General features: G+C 51.1%; 1 protein-coding gene across 1 annotated transcript in view; it reads left to right on the top strand.

The window, feature by feature from the left end:
* The window catches only part of LOC142928877 (ecotropic viral integration site 5 protein homolog), a 112166-nt gene that overhangs the window by 28624 nt on the left and 58216 nt on the right, over positions 1–25326 (top strand). Inside the window, exons 11-15 of the mRNA XM_076069326.1 lie at positions 2464–2603; positions 4766–4840; positions 6261–6386; positions 9934–10079; positions 12157–25326. The exon at positions 12157–25326 is cut by the window's right edge and continues 58216 nt beyond it. Of these exons, the coding sequence (XP_075925441.1) occupies positions 2464–2603; positions 4766–4840; positions 6261–6386; positions 9934–9966 (374 nt within the window). The 3' untranslated portion in view covers positions 9967–10079; positions 12157–25326. The remainder of the gene's footprint in view (positions 1–2463; positions 2604–4765; positions 4841–6260; positions 6387–9933; positions 10080–12156) is intronic.

The following is a 25326-nucleotide window of genomic DNA, read 5'->3' as shown; positions in this document are numbered from 1 at the left end:
CCAATCAGCAAAAAAGTTTAACGTTGACAAATGACAAATAGTTCACTACTTTAGCCCACCGGTGTGTTGAAGAGTGAATCCATAACATTTACAATTTTTGAGTATGAAGTTTCGCTGGTAATTACATCCAACATCATCGGGCAATTCGCCAGAAAGCCTACGTGTTAAACACTTAATAAGTTAGCATGAATTTTATTTCAAGACATTGTACTCGCCACTGAGAACTGTCGCAACACGACTGCACTCTGATGATAGCTGGTGCCAAACTGTGCCACACGCACTCCCGCATGGCCTTGTTGGGGAGCCTCGGTACCAATAGTTATTTTAGTTTTTCTTGCGATTCGTGCAGGTACCTACACGTACGTCATCGGAACGGAATAGGGAAAAACTCAAATGGGGAAGGGTAAAAAAAAATCCCCAGAAATACGTTTTTTTTTTCAAATGTTTAAATACAGAGCGTTTAAATAATTCTGAACTGTGTCAGCAGCAGGTCGTGGGGTTATAACGGTAAATAAACAGCTTGCGCTTTTTTTCCGATCCCCGGAATAAACTGATTGTAGTGGCCATTGCGCGTCGTCGCTTTAAGATGTTTCTCTGTTCATATTTCGTTTGTTGCGGTTGCACCCTACTCAAGAGCCGCATGGCTCACAGGGCTCTATACCTAATAAATGAAACTTGAAACCTGGACCAAGCGAAACCCTGGGCCGGATTCAATTTCCCCAAGTGTCATGAGCAGGGTCATGGCCTGTGGATGTCACTTAGTAGAAAAATCTTTTTTTTTTTAAACCTTTTGAGATGTCTTTATCCGGGGAGGGTCTTTTGGTCAATGGATTGATCAAGTGTTAATCTATTTTGTCAATGAAACCAAACACCTCGTTTCTTGAATTTACTTACTTCAAGAAACGGACACCGTTGGACATGATAATGACTCCATTTAGCCCAACATTCTATCATAAGAGTCGATTGACAAAGACCTTGTAATTAATAATGCATTGGCTGGGTCATGTAGCCCGCATACCCAACCACCGCATGACCAAGCAGCTTCGTTTGGCTGGATAGAGGGGGCTAAATGGGCACGGCACGGGCTGGTGAAGAGATGGACTGATGCGGTACGGGAGGATGTGGTGCTGAGTGGGCTTGCCGAAGACTGGTACCAGCGGTGTCAAGATCGGCCTCTATGGAGGAGGCTCGTGAAGGATGCTGCTACTGATTCTAGATTTGAAGCTTTCGTGACTGCAAGGATTCGTACTCTTTGGTTTTATTTGGTAAAGTCACGTAGGTAAAAAAATGACAAAAGAAAACAATTGAATCACGACGTTTCGGAGGCAACACAAGCTTCCGTCTTCAGGTGGAACAGTCACATCAGAATATCTGTGTCAAGTGCACAGCTCTGAGACGATCGGGTTTATATATAGGTTAAGGGGGGGGGAGGAGCCAGAAAGGAACGTGGGTGGGTGGGAGGGCTGCGGTAAGCCGTTTTTGAAAACGAAAGAAGCTGCTAAAGTTTGGCATACCACCACTGAAAATTGCTGTACAATTAAAAGGTAGCTAACGTTTGACTTAATTTATAACATCTTTCCAATGGTTGCTTAATTTGAAACCATCCTCTCGGTTGAAGTTGTGTCTGTGTTTGTATATCTGGATGGCCTCGTGGACAAATCTCTGGTAATAACCGAGAGGTTTGCAGAGTACCTACGTGACTTTACCGAATAAAACCAAAGAGTATGCTGCTACTGGGCAGCTGGTAGCAGTCGCCCTCCAACGACAATGGAGGGCAGAGTAGCAATTCTCACAACGAGCAGAGCGCCCAGCGACTAAAATGGAGCAAATTGGCACAGTAGGGGGCACAGCTGGGTGCATCTGCCAGTCATCTCAGTCCATCAACCCATAGCACCTGGGTCTGTCCCGTGACCTCGTGTTAGTGAGCCTTCGGCACTTCACGTGCCCTCAGTGCACCTGGCCTGGCACAGGAAGTTGGTATTGTAGTTTCCATAGTTCCATACTTCACATTACAAAAGCCTTGTCTGGGCAGGTAGCATTTTATTTTAGATCACGAGACTTCCGTTCTGGGAGTTCCCACCACTCGCTCAGGACCACCACTGGGGGATGGGAGTGCCAGGCGATTGCTGCAATCAAGCACGGAGACACTGATATTGACACAAGAATTATTAATAAACTTGAGTGCTCGTTCACAGCCAAACCTGTAGGTGCGTGTTCAATGTTCGGTAAATATGTTCTTCTGATTTTGGGATCAGCCTGAAAAATTGGCTCCTGATATATTCATCTAATTGGCCTATCCAAATGACTTCACTGAAGATGACGTCACCTCCACCGAGAGTAACGACACTTGGCATCGGGTAACGTCACGATTGTTAGCACAGAGGCACGCTGGCAAGTCCATCACGCGTGCCTAGTATGCAGTACGTGCAGAATGTGTATTTTCATGTCACGTGTGTTCAACAGATCAGTACAGTGAGCTCCTGAAGATGGCATCTCCGTCGGAAAAGCTGATCCGGCGAGACTTGGCACGGACCTACCCAGAGCACGTGCTGTTCCGACAGCCGGACGGGTCCGGCCAGGAGGGGCTCTTCAACGTCATGAAGGTGCCCGCGGGAGTGGGGGGTGGGCACAGGAAGGAGGGAGCAAAGATACCCCGTGTAGCCTTAACAGACTGTTGGGGCAAGTGCTGTTAGCGAATAGAACCTATGAAGGCCGACAGGGCGAACGAGGGGGTGAGTGGCCAGCACCACACCCAGCCGCCTTTGTCACCCCAGCAACGATATTTGCACACCGCACCAGGTACTAATTTGAAGCCCGAGTCGACCTAGGGGAGGCCCAGGACCGGTTCAAATAATCGTCACTGGTGTTAGGCGTGAGCGGGAATCAAATTCGGGCTACCGGGTTCAAAACGCAGAGCGCTAAATGCTGCACTAGGGATCGCAAACAAAAATAAGATCCTCGTATAGCTTGAGCATACTGTTGGGGCAAGTGCTGTTAGCGAGCATCTATGAAGGTCAGCACGGCACACGAGGGGGTGGGTGGCCAGCACCACGCCCAGCCGCCTTTGTCACCCTAATGGCGATGTTTACACACCGCACCAGGTATTTATTTGAGGCTGAGTCGACCTAGGTGAGGCCCAGGACCGGCTTAGGTAATCGTCACTGGTGTTGGCCATGAGCGGGAATCGAACTCGGGCTGCAGGTTTCGTAGCGCAGCGCACTAAGCATTACACGAGGGACCGCATACACTAGCACACGCGAGGCCGAGGTGGCCGGGTAACTTACGGGATGATTGTGTGGTCGGACTGAGCCAGCACCACTGAGACCCCGCATTTACGATGCGGTGACACGCGGCCGTGATGGAATGTCCGACTACAACGCGATAACGAAAACGTTTTTAAAAGGGAAATGGTCAAAAGTGCAAATAAATCGTCATTAAAATCAAAACCTTGGAGGAGGCCAAGTGGCTCAGAGGTCAGTGTGCACCGCTGGGAACCTGGATTTGAATCCAGGCAGCCGCCTGTGATTAAACTAGGTTGTCAAGTGCAGCGAGTCTATGGGCGCAGCCTGGTTACCAATCAACTGCACAAAAAACCCATGTAAAAAATGCGTTCACTTTAGCTAAAATATTGATGGACATTTCTTTTTATATCAGGGCGGCTGGGACAGTGCCGCCTCCTTGTGTGGATAAGATGTTGCCTGGCAATTTGTTGTTAGCAGTTCTGCGAAATCACCTTCAGCAGACTGCTCTGCTCTATGATATGAAACCGTTTTCACAATTCGCATAAATGTGTGAATTTTTTGTACGTATATTTATATGTATAAAATGAATATCGAATTCTCTTTCAAGAATGAATGAACCAATAATATGGCGCCATTGCCTCCTACACGCTAACCATCATGTACACATATCCTAATGTTCACAGCTTCCCGAGAGCAAATATGTGAGCAACAGCAATGAATACAAATTCTCAACGAGGCACCCGTACTACGATGGGCACAGTGCAACAGGATGATGTGGGGCAGTTCACGATCGCCGCAAGAAGTAGCTGGCAGTGCCAGGGCAGCCTCTGGATGGGGGAGGAAGGAGAGGGAGGTAGGGGAGGGCTTGCGAGTGTCGCTGCTGGGTAGGTAGCGTTGGCAGCCTTCCCATAACAACTTGAGGTAGAAGGGCGATGCTAATGAGCAGAGCAACGTGCAAATTAAGTTGAGAGCAACTTAAAATTGATTAATTATTGTATCTCTGACCAAATTTTTAGATGTCCAACTAATAGAGCTTGATGACCTCTAAATCAAATAAAGGACATCGTGTGATTAAATTCTCACGGGACCAACGTTCGCGATAAATTATATGCTGTAATTCCGGAGTCTTGCTGCAAAATAGACTTGTTTCAATGGTCTGTCACTTGGTTATGAGTAGAGGGTATGTGTGTGTCTATGTGCTGTGCCAAGTTGGCACAGTGGGGAGTTCAGCTGGTGCATCTTCTAGTCATCTCAATCGGTTAACCCATGGCACCTGGGTGTGTCCCGTGACCTCTTGCCAGCATGCGAGCCTTCATCACTTGGCATCACGGCTTCAAAGTGCACCCAGCCTGGCACAGGCAATGCGACGACATCACTACTGCTTAGTGGCAAATGGTGGCTGTGTTTTCACGCCTTTGCCCCTTTCGTGCTGTCTCGGCGCGCATGAAATGCACGGTGCCATTGTTGACGACCTCCACTCCCCGCAGTTCAAATGAGTGTTTCTGTGCGTGCGTGCCGTGTAGGCGTATTCGCTGGTGGACCGCGAGGTCGGATATTGCCAAGGCAGCGCCTTCATTGTCGGACTTCTCTTGATGCAGGTGAAATCCCCGCATGTACATACGCGCCGGCGCGCGAACCGCTTGCAACGCACGGCGCGGCCGACGCGATTCGGTATGGGTGCTTGTGGATGGACCTGGCAATGCGTATCATTTGCATACATTGCATACGATCAATTGCCATCCCGCGCAATTAGATGCATTTATCGTGAGCGATATAATTCGTCATCATTGATGAGTTCGGTGCACGGCGACGTGCGTGTCGTAAATCCCCTGGTCCCTCATTGACGACAATTTGGGGTGAACACCGCCTGCCTCGTGTTTAACAAGCAATGAATTCTACGGCAAGGAGAGCGCAGTTGTCAATCTGAAGTAGTCCCCCACCATCTGCAGTCGTCCATGGGTCTACAGCAGCGGTTCTTAACGTGGGGTGCACGCACCCCCCTGGGGGGTGTGAGAGTTGGCCAGATTTTTGGGGGAAGGCAAATCATCGAAACACAAATGAAGCATGGGCACGTCAGTTTTGTTTCATGAAACCTATATATTTATTAACATACATTTATTTTTTACTATTGAGAACCAAAGGGGTGCACAGCTGCAGTCAAGGCTAAGAACCATTGCTCTACAGAAACTGGTCCACAGTTGTCCTTCACTGCATCGTCACTTCTGCTACTGCTGTCAGTTGGTCACATTTGCTCAAGTTTTCAGACAAGAGGACCACGTTTTCAGTTTTTCAGGAACCGCTGATAGTTTTGTTTTGCTGCTTAATGCTCGAAGGCCCGAGTGCTATTTGCGCTTGTTGGTACCACTGGCAAGGCAGTGGCGTCATCACCAGATAATTGGTTACATGTGCAGCTCAACTTCCAATGCAACCCAAGGATCCAGCCTGTTGCCAGTCTGTAGGTGCACACACTGATGACCATTTACCTGAACAGTTGACGAGGCCTGGTGGTAAGGAGGATGACGTGGGGGGGGTGTGAGCGTTGAGCTCCGTGGCAATGTGTCCCCTCGCCCCCCGGCAGAAAGGCTGGTGTTTTCTCCCACATTGTCATAAGTGCCCATGTTCCCGGGAGATTTATTCACAAAGGGTGATCGTAATTGATGATGTGGGATTGGATTGGGAGCCAGCGGAGTTTAACGGAAGTTAGGGTGAGAGGTGGTCTCGTCTGTGGGTCAGGGCCTGAGGTCTGGTCAGCGGCATTCTGGACTGCATTGGCTACGTAACACAACAGATATAAAAGCTAGTGCATCGCTGTGAGACGTGGGTAATTGTATACATAGAATATATTTTGCAGAGCGATTAATTAAAGTTTGTTTTATTTCTCTACATGTACATTGTGCTTGCCTGATGTCTGTGTGAACTGGTGTCCCCTGTCCCACTGTCCCCGTGTCCCTGTGTCCCTCCGTCTCCCTGTCCACATTCCCCCGCGTCCTCCGCATCCCACACTCGTCGCCCCCATAGATGCCGGAGGAGGAGGCTTTCTGCGTGTTCATCCGCCTCATGCACGACTCCCGCCTGCGTGAGCTCTTCAAGCCCAGCATGGCCGAGCTGGGGCTGTGCATGTACCAGATCGAGAGCCTCATGCAGGTGAGGGCCTCGGGCGTGCGAGGGGACCCCGGGATGCTCCGTTGCACCGCCAGCAACTGGCGCATTGCTCCCATTTAGGTGCAGCCCTGCAAGTGCTCGATCGCGCCACTGCTAGCAGGGAGCTCGAGAGAGCCCCTCTAGAAGGTATTTTTTTGGCCTTCTCTTCCACGTTGGCCAGATATCTGGGAAGAGGTGGAAGTACCCGCACTTTACCCCACCATACAAGACCTGCCAGTCGACTAACTGTATTGCCTGCTTGCACATGGTTAATGTGCTTTCGTGTTTAACTGCGTTATGTAATTTGTTTTTGGTGATGTATCAGCTTGGTGTTGTGTGTAATCATTATTTGTACGACGTTTTGTTACAAACTCGGCGACTTGTGAGTTGGATTCCTGGCCACAGCTAACATCGGTGGCCATTGGCACCTGAACCCATGCTGGGTCCCTTGCCTTCACCAACCGTCACTGATCAAGGTGGTGAAGTATGGTCAAACAGCCCCCATGATCATCATGGTCTTGGGAGGCCGTCATCCAGGGGACTGTAGATAATTATTGTTCATTTGTACGCTCGGTAGTTAACTTTTTTGTGTTAATGTTGTACATTTTATGTTACTGACACGATGTGTTTTTACACTGGCTGGTCTCCCCTGCAACACACACTTTGGTGTTGCAGTGGTCTGTTTGCCCGTGTATAAATAAACAAATAACCCCGAGTGTATTTCATACCCAAACGGACGGATCCATTAGAAGGGCAGAAAGGTCATTGGAGAATAATTTTGGATAATCCATCCAAAGTGAATTCAAGCTCATTACACTCGCTGAAACCTCCATCCAAAGTGAATTCAAGCTCATTACACTCGCTCAAACCTCCATCCAAAGTGAATTCAAGCTCATTACACTCGCTGAAACCTCCATCCAAAGTGAATTCAAGCTCATTACACTCGCTGAAACCTCCGTCCAAAGTGAATTCAAGCTCATTACACTCGCTGAAACCTCCATCCAAAGTGAATTCAAGCTCATTACACTCAATTCTAGCTGAAACCTCCATCCAAAGTGAATTCAAGCTCATTACACTCGCTAAAACATCCATCCAAAGTGAATTCAAGCTCATTACACTCACTGAAACCTCCATCCAAAGATAATTCAAGCTCATTACACTCGCTGAAACCTCCATCCAAAGTGAATGCAAGCTCATTACACTCGCTAAAACATCCATCCAAAGTGAATTCAAGCTCATTACACTCACTGAAACCTCCATCCAAAGATAATTCAAGCTCATTACACTCGCTGAAACCTCCATCCAAAGAGAATTCAAGCTCATTACACTCGCTGAAACCGGCCGCATATCATTAAACCCATTAGGATCAACTGGAGAAAAAAACCTCACATTTTTTCTTCATACAGTTGTATAACTCTATTAAATTCGTTCCTTCCGATGACTTTAAACCACGTCAATTAATTTACAATTTGTAACCATAACATGGACAGCAAGGGATTAAGAGGGAGAGAGACTGTGCCTGGGCCTGTATATATTGTACAGTAGGATTACCGTTTGTACTAGTGAAGGGTATTAAATGTGACTGCATCTCAAGGTAGTGTACAAATACAGGACGTGGACGTATCAATGGGGCTTGAAAAAGAGGAGGGTTCTTAAAAGATTCACATCGGAATGCACTGCTCCCGATCGTTACCCCTACCTCGTTAGGGTGGCGAGCTCGAACGCTCTCGATCGTTCTCTCATGTTGAAGGGTGCGTTACGTTGAGCTTGTTCTACGTCGTCTCTTGTTTTTGCAATTCCCACTATATTCTGGGTTTGTTAATGGCGACAACAAATGCTTATGCAGTGGTACCTCGGTATACGTCGTTAATTCGTTCCAGAAGGTAGGAGGACTTGTACCGAAAGTGACGTCTACCAAACGAATTTTTCCCACAAGAAATAACGGGAAAGGAAATAATCCGTTCCAGAGTATAAATTCCAAATGCATAAATAAGTTGAAATATATTGAAATAAAAATGAAATGTAACGTCACTTTACCTTGCTGAGACGAGTTGACAGCCTACAGAGTATAAATTCCAAATGCATAAATAAGTTGAAATATATTGAAATAAAAATGAAATGTAACGTCACTTTACCTTGCTGAGAGGAGTTGACAGCCTACGAGGATGGTGGTGAGGAAGGGGAGGAGTCGTGAACGGGGTCCACGCGGGTACGCGGCGACTCATCCCGACCCATACAAGTTCTAGCAAGCGTGTCGTATCCCAAGCCAGACGTCGTACCCCAAGACATTTTTTTCTCGTCAAAACACGACGTGTACCAAATTCGACGTAGTCCAAAGCGGTCGTATACCGAGGTGTGATTGTATATCAAAAATAAATATGGCTGTGGGTTTGCACAGACGGGTTATGAACTGTTCTGTGCATGGACTGCATACGATTGTTAAACAAATAAAGTCTTACATTTTGATTTAAAGCTTTCGTGACTGCAGTCATCATCATCACCTTGTGTTGCAGTCGAAACGTCGTGATAATTGTATTGTTTTATATATATTTTATTTTATTGTTTCCTTTCAACGTGACTTTACCGAAAGATCAAATAAAGTTTATTCATATTCTTAGCTTTTTCGGTAAAGTCACGTTGAAGGGAAACAATAAAATAATAAAATATATATAAAACAATTAAAATTCTCACGACGTTTCGACCATAACACAAACGGTCGCCTCTGAGAAGTTTGGCGGTCGAATGCGACAATGTTGTCTCAAGTGCAGTGCGATGGTGTTGTGGAAGAGGCATTGTACGTCACCGCGGAATGGCGCTTTGATGGAAGGCGTGATATGCATTTGATTTATTATTGTTATTAAACGTTAAATATTAATTCGGAAGGAAAAAAACGATTCTCATCGGAGGGGAAGGAGAGCTGGTGGGAAGCTGCGGGGCAGAGAGGGAAAGGGGATGACGATGGTGTGGTGAGATGCGAGTGAAGACGTTGCGGCCTTATAGAGGCAAAGGTGATGAAAGTTTTGAGCATGGACTTGAAAGCCTAAACACTCATCAATTGACCGATAACACCTTAATATATAGAGGACCGCAGAGCTTGGGGGGTGCAGGCTTTCCTGTGCGGTTGCTACCTTTCCGCTCTTCTGTGGTTGCTCGCGCCTCCGAATCGCTCTCCGTCTTCGAGAGCGAGCGACTACTGAGCGTCGGCGCGTTACAAGCTGAACATGTGATTACTGTTACATTAACAGGTGGACGGTCTCAACGGCGTGGACTAATTGTGTAATCCCGGCAGAGGTCGGTCCAGCCAGTCATTCTCCTCTCTCAGAAAAACACGTAGCACTTTGTGGGAGGTCAGTCGTAGTTTTCCCATGGATAAACTGGCCCCTGTCGTAGGAATGCCGAATTTTCATTGCTATCTTGTATCCACTCGTGTGGACGAGCATTGCCCCATGCGCATTTGGATCGGGAAGACGTGTGACTCGTGCTTGACTTTGTTTTGCGTTGGTTCCAGAAGAGCCTTTCAGAGAGCTAAATCGTGTATATGGGCATGCAGGATCGGCTGTGTCGCAGCTGCACGCACACCTGAGCACGCACAGTGTGCACACCTCCATGGTCGCGTCTCCCTGGTTCCTCACCGTATTCATCACCACCTTCCCGCTGCCGCTCGCCGCGCGCATCTTCGACTGGTTCATATGCGAGGTGGGGCCCGCGCACAGCAATCACACTCACTTGCAAAGACAAAGATTCCCCCTTGTACCCGTAGACTGTTGGGGCAAGTTCTGTTCGTGAGCGCCAAATGAAGGCCGGTACAGCACGCGCTCGCGAGGTGAGGGTGAGGGGTGAGTCGCCCACGAGGTGAGGGGTGAGTCGCTCGCGAGGTGAGTGAGTGGTGAGTCGCTCGCGAGGTGAGTGAGTGGTGAGTCGCTCGCAAGGTGAGTGAGGGGTGAGTCGCTCGCGAGGTGAGTGAGTGGTGAGTCGCTCGCGAGGTGAGTGAGTGGTGAGTCGCTCACGAGGTGAGGGGTGAGTCGCTCGCGAGGTGAGGGGTGAGTCGCCCGCGAGGTGAGTGAGGGGTGAGTCGCTCGCGAGGTGAGGGTGAGGGGTGAGTCGCTGGCAAGGTGAGTGAGGGGTGAGTCGCTGGCGAGGTGAGTGAGGGGTGAGTCGCTCGCGAGGTGAGTGAGGGGTGAGTCGCTCGCGAGGTGAGGGGTGAGTCGCTCACGAGGTGAGTGAGTGGTGAGTCGCCCACGAGGTGAGGGGTGAGTCGCTCGCGAGGTGAGGGTGAGGGGTGAGTCGCCCGCGAGGTGAGGGGTGAGTCGCCCGCGAGGTGAGGGTGAGGGGTGAGTCGCCCGCGAGGTGAGGGTGAGGGGTGAGTCGCCCGCGTTTCACTCACCCCGCGCCGGCCCCACTTGATGGGGAACATCTGCGCAATGACGTCATCGTTGCAGCATAACATGACGTCATTTGCCGACAGTTAACCGCAGGCGTGACGTCAGCGGGGGTACGTGCAGTCTCTCCCATCTCGTTCGTTATAGTTTAAGTTTATATTTAAATTGTTACACGGATGGTCCAGTTTAGCCTATCGCCCGACTATTTTACGTAGGAAGATCCGTGGTGTGTGGGCACTGGGGTGGCTAGGAGATGTTAACTTCCTCGCCTGGTATGGGGCCGTCCATAAATGACGTCACGCACCTGGGGGGGGTGGGGGTTAGAAATGTGACGTCACGTAAAAATGCGCAACTTTAAATAAATATAGACAACACGTTCCACTTAATGAAATAGACTTTTTAATAAATGTTTTCTACAACATCAGAGTGCAGCGCCACATTAAATACGCACTACAATGACAAAACTTTAAAGCGATTTGAAGCATGTTTTAGTTGTGGGGGGGGGGGGGCAGAGCTTTGTGACGTCATATTTGAGGGGGGGGGTCTGACTTTTTGTAACACCGTGGTGCTAGGGGGGGTCAAAAATCACCCAAAATCGCGTGACATCATTCATGTACGGCCCCTAAGATCACTGCTACATTGTTTTTATAACTTTATTTGGAAACCTGCCTCCGAGTCGTCATTCACCACACAACATATTCATAATGGGCCCCAAGCGTGGTGATAGTGTTTATTTATTTAAGTTTTGTTTACTTATTCTTACGTTTATTTTTGTTTCTTTTATTTCTATTTAGTTAGGTTTCGCACGTACGTGTTATATATTTACCGTCGTTATTTGCACGTGCGTTTCTCGCCGGCCAAAATTAAATGTGCAAGCTAAATATAAAGGCTCTCTGTTTTTACATTCGTCCATGTTCTGGTCCCTCACCAGACGAAAGTGCAAGGTGTTCCTGTACCTGGTGGGCTGTGTAAACACCGCCACTAGGGGGAGACAAAGGCGGCCGGGCATGGTGCTGACCACCCACTCCCTTCGTGTGCCGTGCCGGTGTTTGCGAGCAGCACTTGCCACAACAGCCTGTTTTGGGGATACGTGGGATCGTCGTTGTGTGCGTGTCTGTGTCTGTGTGCGTGTCTGTGTGCGTGTCTGTGTCTGTGTGCGTGTCTGTGTCTGTGTGCGTGTCTGTGTCTGTGTGCGTGTCTGTGTCTGTGTGCGTGTCCGTGTCTGTGTGCAATTGGGAGGTGGTCCCCGTTCCGACAAGCAAGTTAACGTCAGGGATTTAATGTTTCATTTACTTTTCAGTATTATTAAAGTATTGAGTTTCAGAATGCTTACCTTTTGGTGAACTTTAACATATTTTGTAAAACTGTCCTCTATGTACATTTAAATATTGTAGGTACATGATTGCGACGTCCACCCTGAAGTCAACCCTGCCACTCTCGCCGGGCAGGTGGGGCGCGACGTCCACCCTGACGTCCACCCTGCCACTCTCGCTGGGCAGGTGGGGCGCGAAGTCCACCCTGACGTCCACCCTGACGTCCACCCTGACGTCCACCCTGCCACCCTCGCCGGGCAGGTGGGGCACGACGTCCACCCTGACGTCCACCCTGACGTCCACCCTGCCACCCTCACTGGGCAGGTGGGGCACGACGTCCACCCATTGCGCTCCTTCCTCCACCGTGTCGGTCAACTCCCGCCAGGCACCCGCTGAGCGAGTGGCGGGGGCCCCCGATGCTCGCGCTGCTGGCCTCGGAGCCACACGGGGCTAAAATACACGCCCGTGCACACCACAGCTGCCACTATTAGAGGGGCCGCGGAGCGCGTTATTACCTGCGAGCGCGCTCACACCTGAGCGATTACCTCACTCGCGCAAGACATGGTGACTATCCCGCGGTCACCACCCCGCGTTCACTCTCGCCGCATGTTCCCCCACCGCCACCGAGGACTCGGCTTGCACACGCAGTCGCTCCACACAGAAATTGCAGACACCACACCATCGACGGTCTGTGCTAACTTTTATTCTCGGCGCAAACCACAATCCCTTAAAGCTGCCCAGTCGGCACTACCGGGGGGAGTATCTTGCGAGAAAAGCCTAGGCCTACTGCCGTCTGCGCTCCTGCTCACCCAAGCGTCCTACCATGTACCTCGTAGCCGTACTCGCGGCGTCACACGGACGCTGTGAGAGGCGGAGGGAAGAGGACGAGAAAGCCTTGCCTAACACGGCCTCGTAGTGGCGAATGAGTGGCAAATACACACTGCCTTTCTCGCTTTTTCCACCCCGGCTTCCCACATGTCGTGAATGACTCATCGCGGCTGGCCCGGTAATCTTTTTGCGCCCATACATTATTAAGCCAACTCAGGGGCACCGCGATGTGACTTAACTGCGAGGGTCGGCCAATCCCCTGGCACCGAGAAACCGTGGGACTTTCCTCATAGGAACCCTTCGGATTAAAACCCGTTGTGCCAAGCAATCCCACGCCAGGACACTACGTGTGTGCGCTGTGTGTGTGTGTATTCAGTGTGTGGTCGCGGAGTTTGCAGAGTGGTTTCGAGGCCGTGGCACCACACAAACCCTGCAAACTCCAGCATATGTGTGTGTGTGTAAAAGTGAGTGTGCGCGCATGTGTGTATCTGTCTTTCTTGTGAACCCGAACAGTTTGACTTTTGAACAGGCCTCAGGAATAAGGAACCCGTTCGTAAGTCGGGGGACTGCCCGCACTTTCATTTGCGTGGCCTTTCTTTCTTTGGTCCATTGCGGGATGCTTTGTGCGCGCCGGCTTTTTTGGTTTGATTTTCCCGGGCAGGCTTCGTTGGATGCCCAGGCATCTTCACATCGGGGTCCTGTCGGTTCTGCTCTTCCGCAGCGTCCAATCCCTTTTCCATGTCGGGGGCAGATGTTGATTTTTTATTTCGCGTGAAGCACATTACTGAACATAAAAGGGGACAAGGGAGTAAACGGGTTAGTGTGAGCCACTAAATGCACATGCATGTAAGTATCTGTAGTTATCTATTTGTGCATGTGTGGGTTTTTCTCCGGGTCAATCTCTGCCTGCATCTTTCCGCGTGTATCTTTGTACGTGTCTGACACTGTCCGTGTCTATAGCTGTCTGTATCCTTCGTGTCTCTCAAAGTGTTTGTAAACGTGTCTCTGTGTCTCTCTAGATCTTAAGAGATTGAAAACAAATTTCTTCAAGAAACTGCTCGTTGTTGTGTTTAGTTTGCTGTCCTTAACCCCGCCGCTCCGATTAGCACTGTTGTCTACGGAAATGTGTGAAAGAAATTCAACATACACACATCTCCCACGATGATCTGCAGAGGACTCTACTTTTTGTTAAAAACGGCTCTGCTATCTGGAGGAACAAGCTAAAGGCTCACCGATGCAGAAGACGATTAAGCATAGCATGGCTGGCACGATCACGATCAGTGCAATCACGCTGGTCTTCGTGGGCTCAAACTCAGAGTCGTAGTCTGGCTCTGGGATGACGTCGGGATCGACGTCGTCCAGAACCTCCAAAGGTGCCCGCCGTTGCTTTTCCAAAATATTTCCTGTAACACAAAGACAAAGATAAAGGTCCCCCGTGTAGCCTAAACAGACTGTCGGGGCAAGTGCTGTTAGCGAGCACCTATGAAGGCCGGTAACGGTACACGAGGGGGTGGGTGGCCAGCACCACGCCCGACCGCCTTCGTCTCCCTAGTGGCAATGTTTACACACCGCACCAGGTACTCATTTGAGGCTGAGTCGATCTAGAGGAGGCCCGGGACCGGTTCAGATAATCGTCACAGGTTTTGGCCGTGAGCGGGAATCGAACTCGGGTCGCTGGATTCATAGCGCAGCGCGCTAACCGCTACACTACCGCTTCCCACTTCCTGTAACACATACATGCATACACGCGCAGGTGAGTTAGTGACGTTTAGAGACTTAAAAAAAAATCCTCGAACATTTTTACATTATTGCTTTTTGTAAAAACTTAGCAGAGTGAATTTAGACGTATCCCTGGCAGCAATGTGCAATGGCTGTATCTACGTTGAACTTCTTTCAGACCGTAACGTAGCCACCGTGCTAATCGGAGGTGCGGCGGGCGGGGGGGGGGGGGAAGGACAACAAACTAAACACAAACATCAGCAATGTTTAAGAAGGCAGAAGCGTCGGGTGATACGAGCCGGCAGCAGCACTCTGGACAGCGCTGCTTGAAGGGCTCCATGCAGATGTTGTGAGCAAATCTTTTTTGGCCATTCTCACACTTGTGAGGTTGCTCTGCTGTGACATTTTTGAAGGGTTTCTCTGCCTCCTGACAATAATGCCCAGAGTGCACCAGGAAAACAATTCAGAAGACAACGAAGTGGCTGTTAAGTGTATTGTCTTTTTTACCCGGCTTGATATGGAGACTTAGTAATGACATGGTGACACTTTTTTATAAATGTTACTGCGCTGACGTCCACCCTGACGTCCACCCTGCCACCCTCGCTGGGCAGGTGGGGCGCGACGTCCACCCTGACGTCCACCCTGCCACCCTCACTGGGCAGGTGGGGCACGACGTCCACCCGTTGCGCTCCTTCCTCCACCGTGTCGGTCAACTCCCGCCAGGCACCCGCTGAGCGAGTGACGGGGGCCCCCGATGCTCGCGCTGCTGGCCTCGGAGCCACACGGGGCTAAAATACACACCCGTGCACACCACAGCTGCCACTATTAGAGGGGCCGCGGAGCGCGTTATTACCTGCGAGCGCGCTCACACCTGAGCGATTACCTCACTCGCGCAAGACATGGTGACTATCCCGCGGTCACCACCCCGCGTTCACTCTCGCCGCATGTTCCCCCACCGCCACCGAGGACTCGGCTTGCACACGCAGTCGCTCCACACAGAAATTGCAGACACCACACCATCGACGGTCTGTGCTAACTTTTATTCTCGGCGCAAACCACAATCCCTTAAAGCTGCCCAGTCGGCACTACCGGGGGGAGTATCTTGCGAGAAAAGCCTAGGCCTACTGCCGTCTGCGCTCCTGCTCACCCAAGCGTCCTACCATGTACCTCGTAGCCGTACTCGCGGCGTCACACGGACGCTGTGAGAGGCGGAGGGAAGAGGACGAGAAAGCCTTGCCTAACACGGCCTCGTAGTGGCGAATGAGTGGCAAATACACACTGCCTTTCTCGCTTTTTCCACCCCGGCTTCCCACATGTCGTGAATGACTCATCGCGGCTGGCCCGGTAATCTTTTTGCGCCCATACATTATTAAGCCAACTCAGGGGCACCGCGATGTGACTTGTCCTGCGAGGGTCGGCCAATCCCCTGGCACCGGGAAACCGTGGGACTTTCCTCATAGGAACCCTTCGGATTAAAACCCTTTGTGCCAAGCAATCCCACGCCAGGACACTACGTGTGTGCGCTGTGTGTGTGTGTATTCAGTGTGTGGTCGCGGAGTTTGCAGAGTGGTTTCGAGGCCGTGGCACCACACAAACCCTGCAAACTCCAGCATATGTGTGTGTGTGTAAAAGTGAGTGTGCGCGCATGTGTGTATCTGTCTTTCTTGTGAACCCGAACAGTTTGACTTTTGAACAGGCCTCAGGAATAAGGAACCCGTTCGTAAGTCGGGGGACTGCCCGCACTTTCATTTGCGTGGCCTTTCTTTCTTTGGTCCATTGCGGGATGCTTTGTGCGCGCCGGCTTTTTTGGTTTGATTTTCCCGGGCAGGCTTCGTTGGATGCCCAGGCATCTTCACATCGGGGTCCTGTCGGTTCTGCTCTTCCGCAGCGTCCAATCCCTTTTCCATGTCGGGGGCAGATGTTGATTTTTTATTTCGCGTGAAGCACATTACTGAACATAAAAGGGGACAAGGGAGTAAACGGGTTAGTGTGAGCCACTAAATGCACATGCATGTAAGTATCTGTAGTTATCTATTTGTGCATGTGTGGGTTTTTCTCCGGGTCAATCTCTGCCTGCATCTTTCCGCGTGTATCTTTGTACGTGTCTGACACTGTCCGTGTCTATAGCTGTCTGTATCCTTCGTGTCTCTCAAAGTGTTTGTAAACGTGTCTCTGTGTCTCTCTAGATCTTAAGAGATTGAAAACAAATTTCTTCAAGAAACTGCTCGTTGTTGTGTTTAGTTTGCTGTCCTTAACCCCGCCGCTCCGATTAGCACTGTTGTCTACGGAAATGTGTGAAAGAAATTCAACATACACACATCTCCCACGATGATCTGCAGAGGACTCTACTTTTTGTTAAAAACGGCTCTGCTATCTGGAGGAACAAGCTAAAGGCTCACCGATGCAGAAGACGATTAAGCATAGCATGGCTGGCACGATCACGATCAGTGCAATCACGCTGGTCTTCGTGGGCTCAAACTCAGAGTCGTAGTCTGGCTCTGGGATGACGTCGGGATCGACGTCGTCCAGAACCTCCAAAGGTGCCCGCCGTTGCTTTTCCAAAATATTTCCTGTAACACAAAGACAAAGATAAAGGTCCCCCGTGTAGCCTAAACAGACTGTCGGGGCAAGTGCTGTTAGCGAGCACCTATGAAGGCCGGTAACGGTACACGAGGGGGTGGGTGGCCAGCACCACGCCCGACCGCCTTCGTCTCCCTAGTGGCAATGTTTACACACCGCACCAGGTACTCATTTGAGGCTGAGTCGATCTAGAGGAGGCCCGGGACCGGTTCAGATAATCGTCACAGGTTTTGGCCGTGAGCGGGAATCGAACTCGGGTCGCTGGATTCATAGCGCAGCGCGCTAACCGCTACACTACCGCTTCCCACTTCCTGTAACACATACATGCATACACGCGCAGGTGAGTTAGTGACGTTTAGAGACTTAAAAAAAAATCCTCGAACATTTTTACATTATTGCTTTTTGTAAAAACTTAGCAGAGTGAATTTAGACGTATCCCTGGCAGCAATGTGCAATGGCTGTATCTACGTTGAACTTCTTTCAGACCGTAACGTAGCCACCGTGCTAATCGGAGGTGCGGCGGGCGGGGGGGGGGGGGAAGGACAACAAACTAAACACAAACATCAGCAATGTTTAAGAAGGCAGAAGCGTCGGGTGATACGAGCCGGCAGCAGCACTCTGGACAGCGCTGCTTGAAGGGCTCCATGCAGATGTTGTGAGCAAATCTTTTTTGGCCATTCTCACACTTGTGAGTTTGCTCTGCTGTGACATTTTTGAAGGGTTTCTCTGCCTCCTGACAATAATGCCCAGAGTGCACCAGGAAAACAATTCAGAAGACAACGAAGTGGCTGTTAAGTGTATTGTCTTTTTTACTCGGCTTGATATGGAGACTTAGTAATGACATGGTGACACTTTTTTATAAATGTTACTGCGCTGACGTCCACCCTGACGTCCACCCTGCCACCCTCGCTGGGCAGGTGGGGCGCGACGTCCACCCTGACGTCCACCCTGCCACCCTCACTGGGCAGGTGGGGCACGACGTCCACCCGTTGCGCTCCTTCCTCCACCGTGTCGGTCAACTCCCGCCAGGCACCCGCTGAGCGAGTGACGGGGGCCCCCGATGCTCGCGCTGCTGGCCTCGGAGCCACACGGGGCTAAAATACACACCCGTGCACACCACAGCTGCCACTATTAGAGGGGCCGCGGAGCGCGTTATTACCTGCGAGCGCGCTCACACCTGAGCGATTACCTCACTCGCGCAAGACATGGTGACTATCCCGCGGTCACCACCCCGCGTTCACTCTCGCCGCATGTTCCCCCACCGCCACCGAGGACTCGGCTTGCACACGCAGTCGCTCCACACAGAAATTGCAGACACCACACCATCGACGGTCTGTGCTAACTTTTATTCTCGGCGCAAACCACAATCCCTTAAAGCTGCCCAGTCGGCACTACCGGGGGGAGTATCTTGCGAGAAAAGCCTAGGCCTACTGCCGTCTGCGCTCCTGCTCACCCAAGCGTCCTACCATGTACCTCGTAGCCGTACTCGCGGCGTCACACGGACGCTGTGAGAGGCGGAGGGAAGAGGACGAGAAAGCCTTGCCTAACACGGCCTCGTAGTGGCGAATGAGTGGCAAATACACACTGCCTTTCTCGCTTTTTCCACCCCGGCTTCCCACATGTCGTGAATGACTCATCGCGGCTGGCCCGGTAATCTTTTTGCGCCCATACATTATTAAGCCAACTCAGGGGCACCGCGATGTGACTTGTCCTGCGAGGGTCGGCCAATCCCCTGGCACCGGGAAACCGTGGGACTTTCCTCATAGGAACCCTTCGGATTAAAACCCTTTGTGCCAAGCAATCCCACGCCAGGACACTACGTGTGTGCGCTGTGTGTGTGTGTATTCAGTGTGTGGTCGCGGAGTTTGCAGAGTGGTTTCGAGGCCGTGGCACCACACAAACCCTGCAAACTCCAGCATATGTGTGTGTGTGTAAAAGTGAGTGTGCGCGCATGTGTGTATCTGTCTTTCTTGTGAACCCGAACAGTTTGACTTTTGAACAGGCCTCCGGAATAAGGAACCCATTCGTAAGTCGGGGGACTGCCCGCACTTTCATTTGCGTGGCCTTTCTTTCTTTGGTCCATTGCGGGATGCTTTGTGCGTGCCGGCTTTTTTGGTTTGATTTTCCCGGGCAGGCTTCGTTGGATGCGCAGGCATCCTCACATCGGGGTCCTGTCGGTTCTGCTCTTCCGCAGCGTCCAATCCCTTTTCCATGTCGGGGGCAGATGTTGATTTTTTATTTCGCGTGAAGCACATTACTGAACATAAAAGGCGACAAGGGAGTAAACGGGTTAGTGTGAGCCACTAAATGCACATGCATGTAAGTATCTGTAGTTATCTATTTGTGCATGTGTGGGTTTTTCTCCGGGTCAATCTCTGCCTGCATCTTTCCGCGTGTATCTTTGTACGTGTCTGACACTGTCCGTGTCTATAGCTGTCTGTATCCTTCGTGTCTCTCAAAGTGTTTGTAAACGTGTCTCTGTGTCTCTCTAGATCTTAAGAGATTGAAAACAAATTTCTTCAAGAAACTGCTCGTTGTTGTGTTTAGTTTGCTGTCCTTAACCCCGCCGCTCCGATTAGCACTGTTGTCTACGGAAATGTGTGAAAGAAATTCAACATACACACATCTCCCACGATGATCTGCAGAGGACTCTACTTTTTGTTAAAAACGGCTCTGCTATCTGGAGGAACAAGCTAAAGGCTCACCGATGCAGAAGACGATTAAGCATAGCATGGCTGGCACGATCACGATCAGTGCAATCACGCTGGTCTTCGTGGGCTCAAACTCAGAGTCGTAGTCTGGCTCTGGGATGACGTCGGGATCGACGTCGTCCAGAACCTCCAAAGGTGCCCGCCGTTGCTTTTCCAAAGTATTTCCTGTAACACAAAGACAAAGATAAAGGTCCCCCGTGTAGCCTAAACAGACTGTCGGGGCAAGTGCTGTTAGCGAGCACCTATGAAGGCCGGTAACGGTACACGAGGGGGTGGGTGGCCAGCACCACGCCCGACCGCCTTCGTCTCCCTAGTGGCAATGTTTACACACCGCACCAGGTACTCATTTGAGGCTGAGTTGATCTAGAGGAGGCCCGGGACCGGTTCAGATAATCGTCACAGGTTTTGGCCGTGAGCGGGAATCGAACTCGGGTCGCTGGATTCATAGCGCAGCGCGCTAACCGCTACACTACCGCTTCCCACTTCCTGTAACACATACATGCATACACGCGCAGGTGAGTTAGTGACGTTTAGAGACTTAAAAAAAATCCTCGAACATTTTTACATTATTGCTTTTTGTAAAAACTTAGCAGAGTGAATTTAGACGTATCCCTGGCAGCAATGTGCAATGGCTGTATCTACGTTGAACTTCTTTCAGACCGTAACGTAGCCACCGTGCTAATCGGAGGTGCGGCGGGCGGGGGGGGAAGGACAACAAACTAAACACAAACATCAGCAATGTTTAAGAAGGCAGAAGCGTCGGGTGATACGAGCCGGCAGCAGCACTCTGGACAGCGCTGCTTGAAGGGCTCCATGCAGAAGTTGTGAGCAAATCTTTTTTGGCCATTCTCACACTCGTGAGGTTGCTCTGCTGTGACATTTTTGAAGGGTTTCTCTGCCTCCTGACAATAATGCCCAGAGTGCACCAGGAAAACAATTCAGAAGACAACGAAGTGCCTGTTAAGTGTATTGTCTTTTTTACTCGGCTTGATATGGAGACTTAGTAATGACATGGTGACACTTTTTTTTAAATGTTACTGCGCTGACGTCCACCCTGACGTCCACCCTGCCACCCTCGCTGGGCAGGTGGGGCGCGACGTCCACCCTGACGTCCACCCTGCCACCCTCACTGGGCAGGTGGGGCACGACGTCCACCCGTTGCGCTCCTTCCTCCACCGTTTCGGTCAACTCCCGCCAGGCACCCGCTGAGCGAGTGACGGGGGCCCCCGATGCTCTCGCTGCTGGCCTCGGAGCCACACGGGGCTAAAATACACACCCGTGCACACCACAGCTGCCACTATTAGAGGGGCCGCGGAGCGCGTTATTACCTGCGGGCGCTCACACCTGAGCGATTACCTCACTCGCGCAAGACATGGTGACTATCCCGCGGTCACCACCCCGCGTTCACTCTCGCCGCATGTTCCCCCACCGCCACCAAGGACTCGGCTTGCACACGCAGTCGCTCCACACAGAAATTGCAGACACCACACCATCGACGGTCTGTGCTAACTTTTATTCTCGGCGCAAACCACAATCCCTTAAAGCTGCCCAGTCGGCACTACCGGGGGGAGTATCTTGCGAGAAAAGCCTAGGCCTACTGCCGTCTGCGCTCCTGCTCACCCAAGCGTCCTACCATGTACCTCGTAGCCGTACTCGCGGCGTCACACGGATGCTGTGAGAGGCGGAGGGAAGAGGACGAGAAAGCCTTGCCTAACACGGCCTCGTAGTGGCGAATGAGTGGCAAATACACACTGCCTTTCTCGCTTTTTCCACCCCGGCTTCCCACATGTCGTGAATGACTCATCGCGGCTGGCCCGGTAATCTTTTTGCGCCCATACATTATTAAGCCAACTCAGGGGCACCGCGATGTGACTTGTCCTGCGAGGGTCGGCCAATCCCCTGGCACCGGGAAACCGTGGGACTTTCCTCATAGGAACCCTTCGGATTAAAACCCTTTGTGCCAAGCAATCCCACGCCAGGACACTATGTGTGTGCGCTGTGTGTGTGTGTATTCAGTGTGTGGTCGCGGAGTTTGCAGAGTGGTTTCGAGGCCGTGGCACCACACAAACCCTGCAAACTCCAGCATATGTGTGTGTGTGTAAAAGTGAGTGTGCGCGCATGTGTGTATCTGTCTTTCTTGTGAACCCGAACAGTTTGACTTTTGAACAGGCCTCCGGAATAAGGAACCCATTCGTAAGTCGGGGGACTGCCCGCACTTTCATTTGTGTGGCCTTTCTTTCTTTGGTCCATTGCGGGATGCTTTGTGCGCGCCGGCTTTTTTGGTTTGATTTTCCCGGGCAGGCTTCGTTGGATGCCCAGGCATCTTCACATCGGGTCCTGTCGGTTCTGCTCTTCCGCAGCGTCCAATCCCTTTTCCATGTCGGGGGCAGATGTTGATTTTTTATTTCGCGTGAAGCACATTACTGAACATAAAAGGGGACAAGGGAGTAAACGGGTTAGTGTGAGCCACTAAATGCACATGCATGTAAGTATCTGTAGTTATGTATTTGTGCATGTGTGGGTTTTTCTCCGGGTCAATCTCTGCCTGCATCTTTCCGCGTGTATCTTTGTACGTGTCTGACACTGTCCGTGTCTATAGCTGTCTGTATCCTTCGTGTCTCTCAAAGTGTTTGTAAACGTGTCTCTGTGTCTCTCTAGATCATAAGAGATTGAAAACAAATTTCTTCAAGAAACTGCTCGTTGTTGTGTTTAGTTTGCTGTCCTTAACCCCGCCGCTCCGATTAGCACTGTTGTCTACGGAAATGTGTGAAAGAAATTCAACATACACACATCTCCCACGATGATCTGCAGAGGACTCTACTTTTTGTTAAAAACGGCTCTGCTATCTGGAGGAACAAGCTAAAGGCTCACCGATGCAGAAGACGATTAAGCATAGCATGGCTGGCACGATCACGATCAGTGCAATCACGCTGGTCTTCGTGGGCTCAAACTCAGAGTCGTAGTCTGGCTCTGGGATGACGTCGGGATCGACGTCGTCCAGAACCTCCAAAGGTGCCCGCCGTTGCTTTTCCAAAATATTTCCTGTAACACAAAGACAAAGATAAAGGTCCCCCGTGTAGCCTAAACAGACTGTCGGGGCAAGTGCTGTTAGCGAGCACCTATGAAGGCCGGTAACGGTACACGAGGGGGTGGGTGGCCAGCACCACGCCCGACCGCCTTCGTCTCCCTAGTGGCAATGTTTACACACCGCACCAGGGACTAATTTGAGGCTGAGTCGATCTAGAGGAGGCCCGGGACCGGTTCAGATAATCGTCACAGGTTTTGGCCGTGAGCGGGAATCGAACTCGGGTCGCCGGATTCATAGCGCAGCGCGCTAACCGCTACACTACCGCTCCCCACTTCCTGTAACACATACATGCATACACGCGCAGGTGAGTTAGTGACGTTTAGAGACTTAAAAAAAAATCCTCGAACATTTTTACATTATTGCTTTTTGTAAAAACTTAGCAGAGTGAATTTAGACGTATCCCTGGCAGCAATGTGCAATGGCTGTATCTACGTTGAACTTCTTTCAGACCGTAACGTAGCCACCGTTGCTAATCGGAGGTGCGGCGGGCGGGGGGGGGACAACAAACTAAACACAAACATCAGCAATGTTTAAGAAGGCAGAAGCGTCGGGTGATACGAGCCGGCAGCAGCACTCTGGACAGCGCTGCTTGAAGGGCTCCATGCAGAAGTTGTGAGCAAATCTTTTTTGGCCATTCTCACACTCGTGAGGTTGCTCTGCTGTGACATTTTTGAAGGGTTTTCTTTGCCTCCTGACTATAATGCCCAGAGTGCACCAGGAAAACAATTCAGAAGACAACGAAGTGCCTGTTAAGTGTATTGTCTTTTTTACTCGGCTTGATATGGAGACTTAGTAATGACATGGTGACACTTTTTTTAAAATGTTACTGCGCTGACGTCCACCCTGACGTCCACCCTGCCACCCTCGCTGGGCAGGTGGGGCGCGACGTCCACCCTGACGTCCACCCTGCCACACTCACTGGGCAGGTGGGGCACGACGTCCACCCGTTGCGCTCCTTCCTCCACCGTGTCGGTCAACTCCCGCCAGGCACCCGCTGAGCGAGTGACGGGGGCCCCCGATGCTCGCGCTGCTGGCCTCGGAGCCACACGGGGCTAAAATACACGCCCGTGCACACCTCAGCTGCCACTATTAGAGGGGCCGCGGAGCGCGTTATTACCTGCGAGCGCGCTCACACCTGAGCGATTACCTCACTCGCGCAAGACATGGTGACTATCCCGCGGTCACCACCCCGCGTTCACTCTCGCCGCATGTTCCCCCACCGCCACCGAGGACTCGACTTGCACACGCAGTCGCTCCACACAGAAATTGCAGACACCACACCATCGACGGTCTGTGCTAACTTTTATTCTCGGCGCAAACCACAATCCCTTAAAGCTGCCCAGTCGGCACTACCGGGGGGAGTATCTTGCGAGAAAAGCCTAGGCCTACTGCCGTCTGCGCTCCTGCTCACCCAAGCGTCCTACCATGTACCTCGTAGCCGTACTCGCGGCGTCACACGGACGCTGTGAGAGGCGGAGGGAAGAGGACGAGAAAGCCTTGCCTAACACGGCCTCGTAGTGGCGAATGAGTGGCAAATACACACTGCCTTTCTCGCTTTTTCCACCCCGGCTTCCCACATGTCGTGAATGACTCATCGCGGCTGGCCCGGTAATCTTTTTGCGCCCATACATTATTAAGCCAACTCAGGGGCACCGCGATGTGACTTGTCCTGCGAGGGTCGGCCAATCCCCTGGCACCGGGAAACCGTGGGACTTTCCTCATAGGAACCCTTCGGATTAAAACCCTTTGTGCCAAGCAATCCCACGCCAGGACACTACGTGTGTGCGCTGTGTGTGTGTGTATTCAGTGTGTGGTCGCGGAGTTTGCAGAGTGGTTTCGAGGCCGTGGCACCACACAAACCCTGCAAACTCCAGCATATGTGTGTGTGTGTAAAAGTGAGTGTGCGCGCATGTGTGTATCTGTCTTTCTTGTGAACCCGAACAGTTTGACTTTTGAACAGGCCTCAGGAATAAGGAACCCGTTCGTAAGTCGGGGGACTGCCCGCACTTTCATTTGCGTGGCCTTTCTTTCTTTGGTCCATTGCGGGATGCTTTGTGCGCGCCGGCTTTTTTGGTTTGATTTTCCCGGGCAGGCTTCGTTGGATGCCCAGGCATCCTCACATCGGGGTCCTGTCGGTTCTGCTCTTCCGCAGCGTCCAATCCCTTTTCCATGTCGGGGGCAGATGTTGATTTTTTATTTCGCGTGAAGCACATTACTCAACATAAAAAGGGACAAGGGAGTAAACGGGTTAGTGTGAGCCACTAAATGCACATGCATGTAAGTATCTGTAGTTATCTATTTGTGCATGTGTGGGTTTTTCTCCGG

The sequence above is a fragment of the Petromyzon marinus genome, chromosome 24, assembly GCF_048934315.1.
Source record: "Petromyzon marinus isolate PM22_M1 ecotype Great Lakes invasive population chromosome 24, UKy_Petmar_22M1.pri1.0, whole genome shotgun sequence".
NCBI classification, from domain to species: Eukaryota; Metazoa; Chordata; class Hyperoartia; order Petromyzontiformes; family Petromyzontidae; genus Petromyzon; species Petromyzon marinus.
The sequence above is the reverse complement of the archived record's forward strand: the minus strand, read 5'-3'. Positions and strand labels throughout refer to the sequence as shown.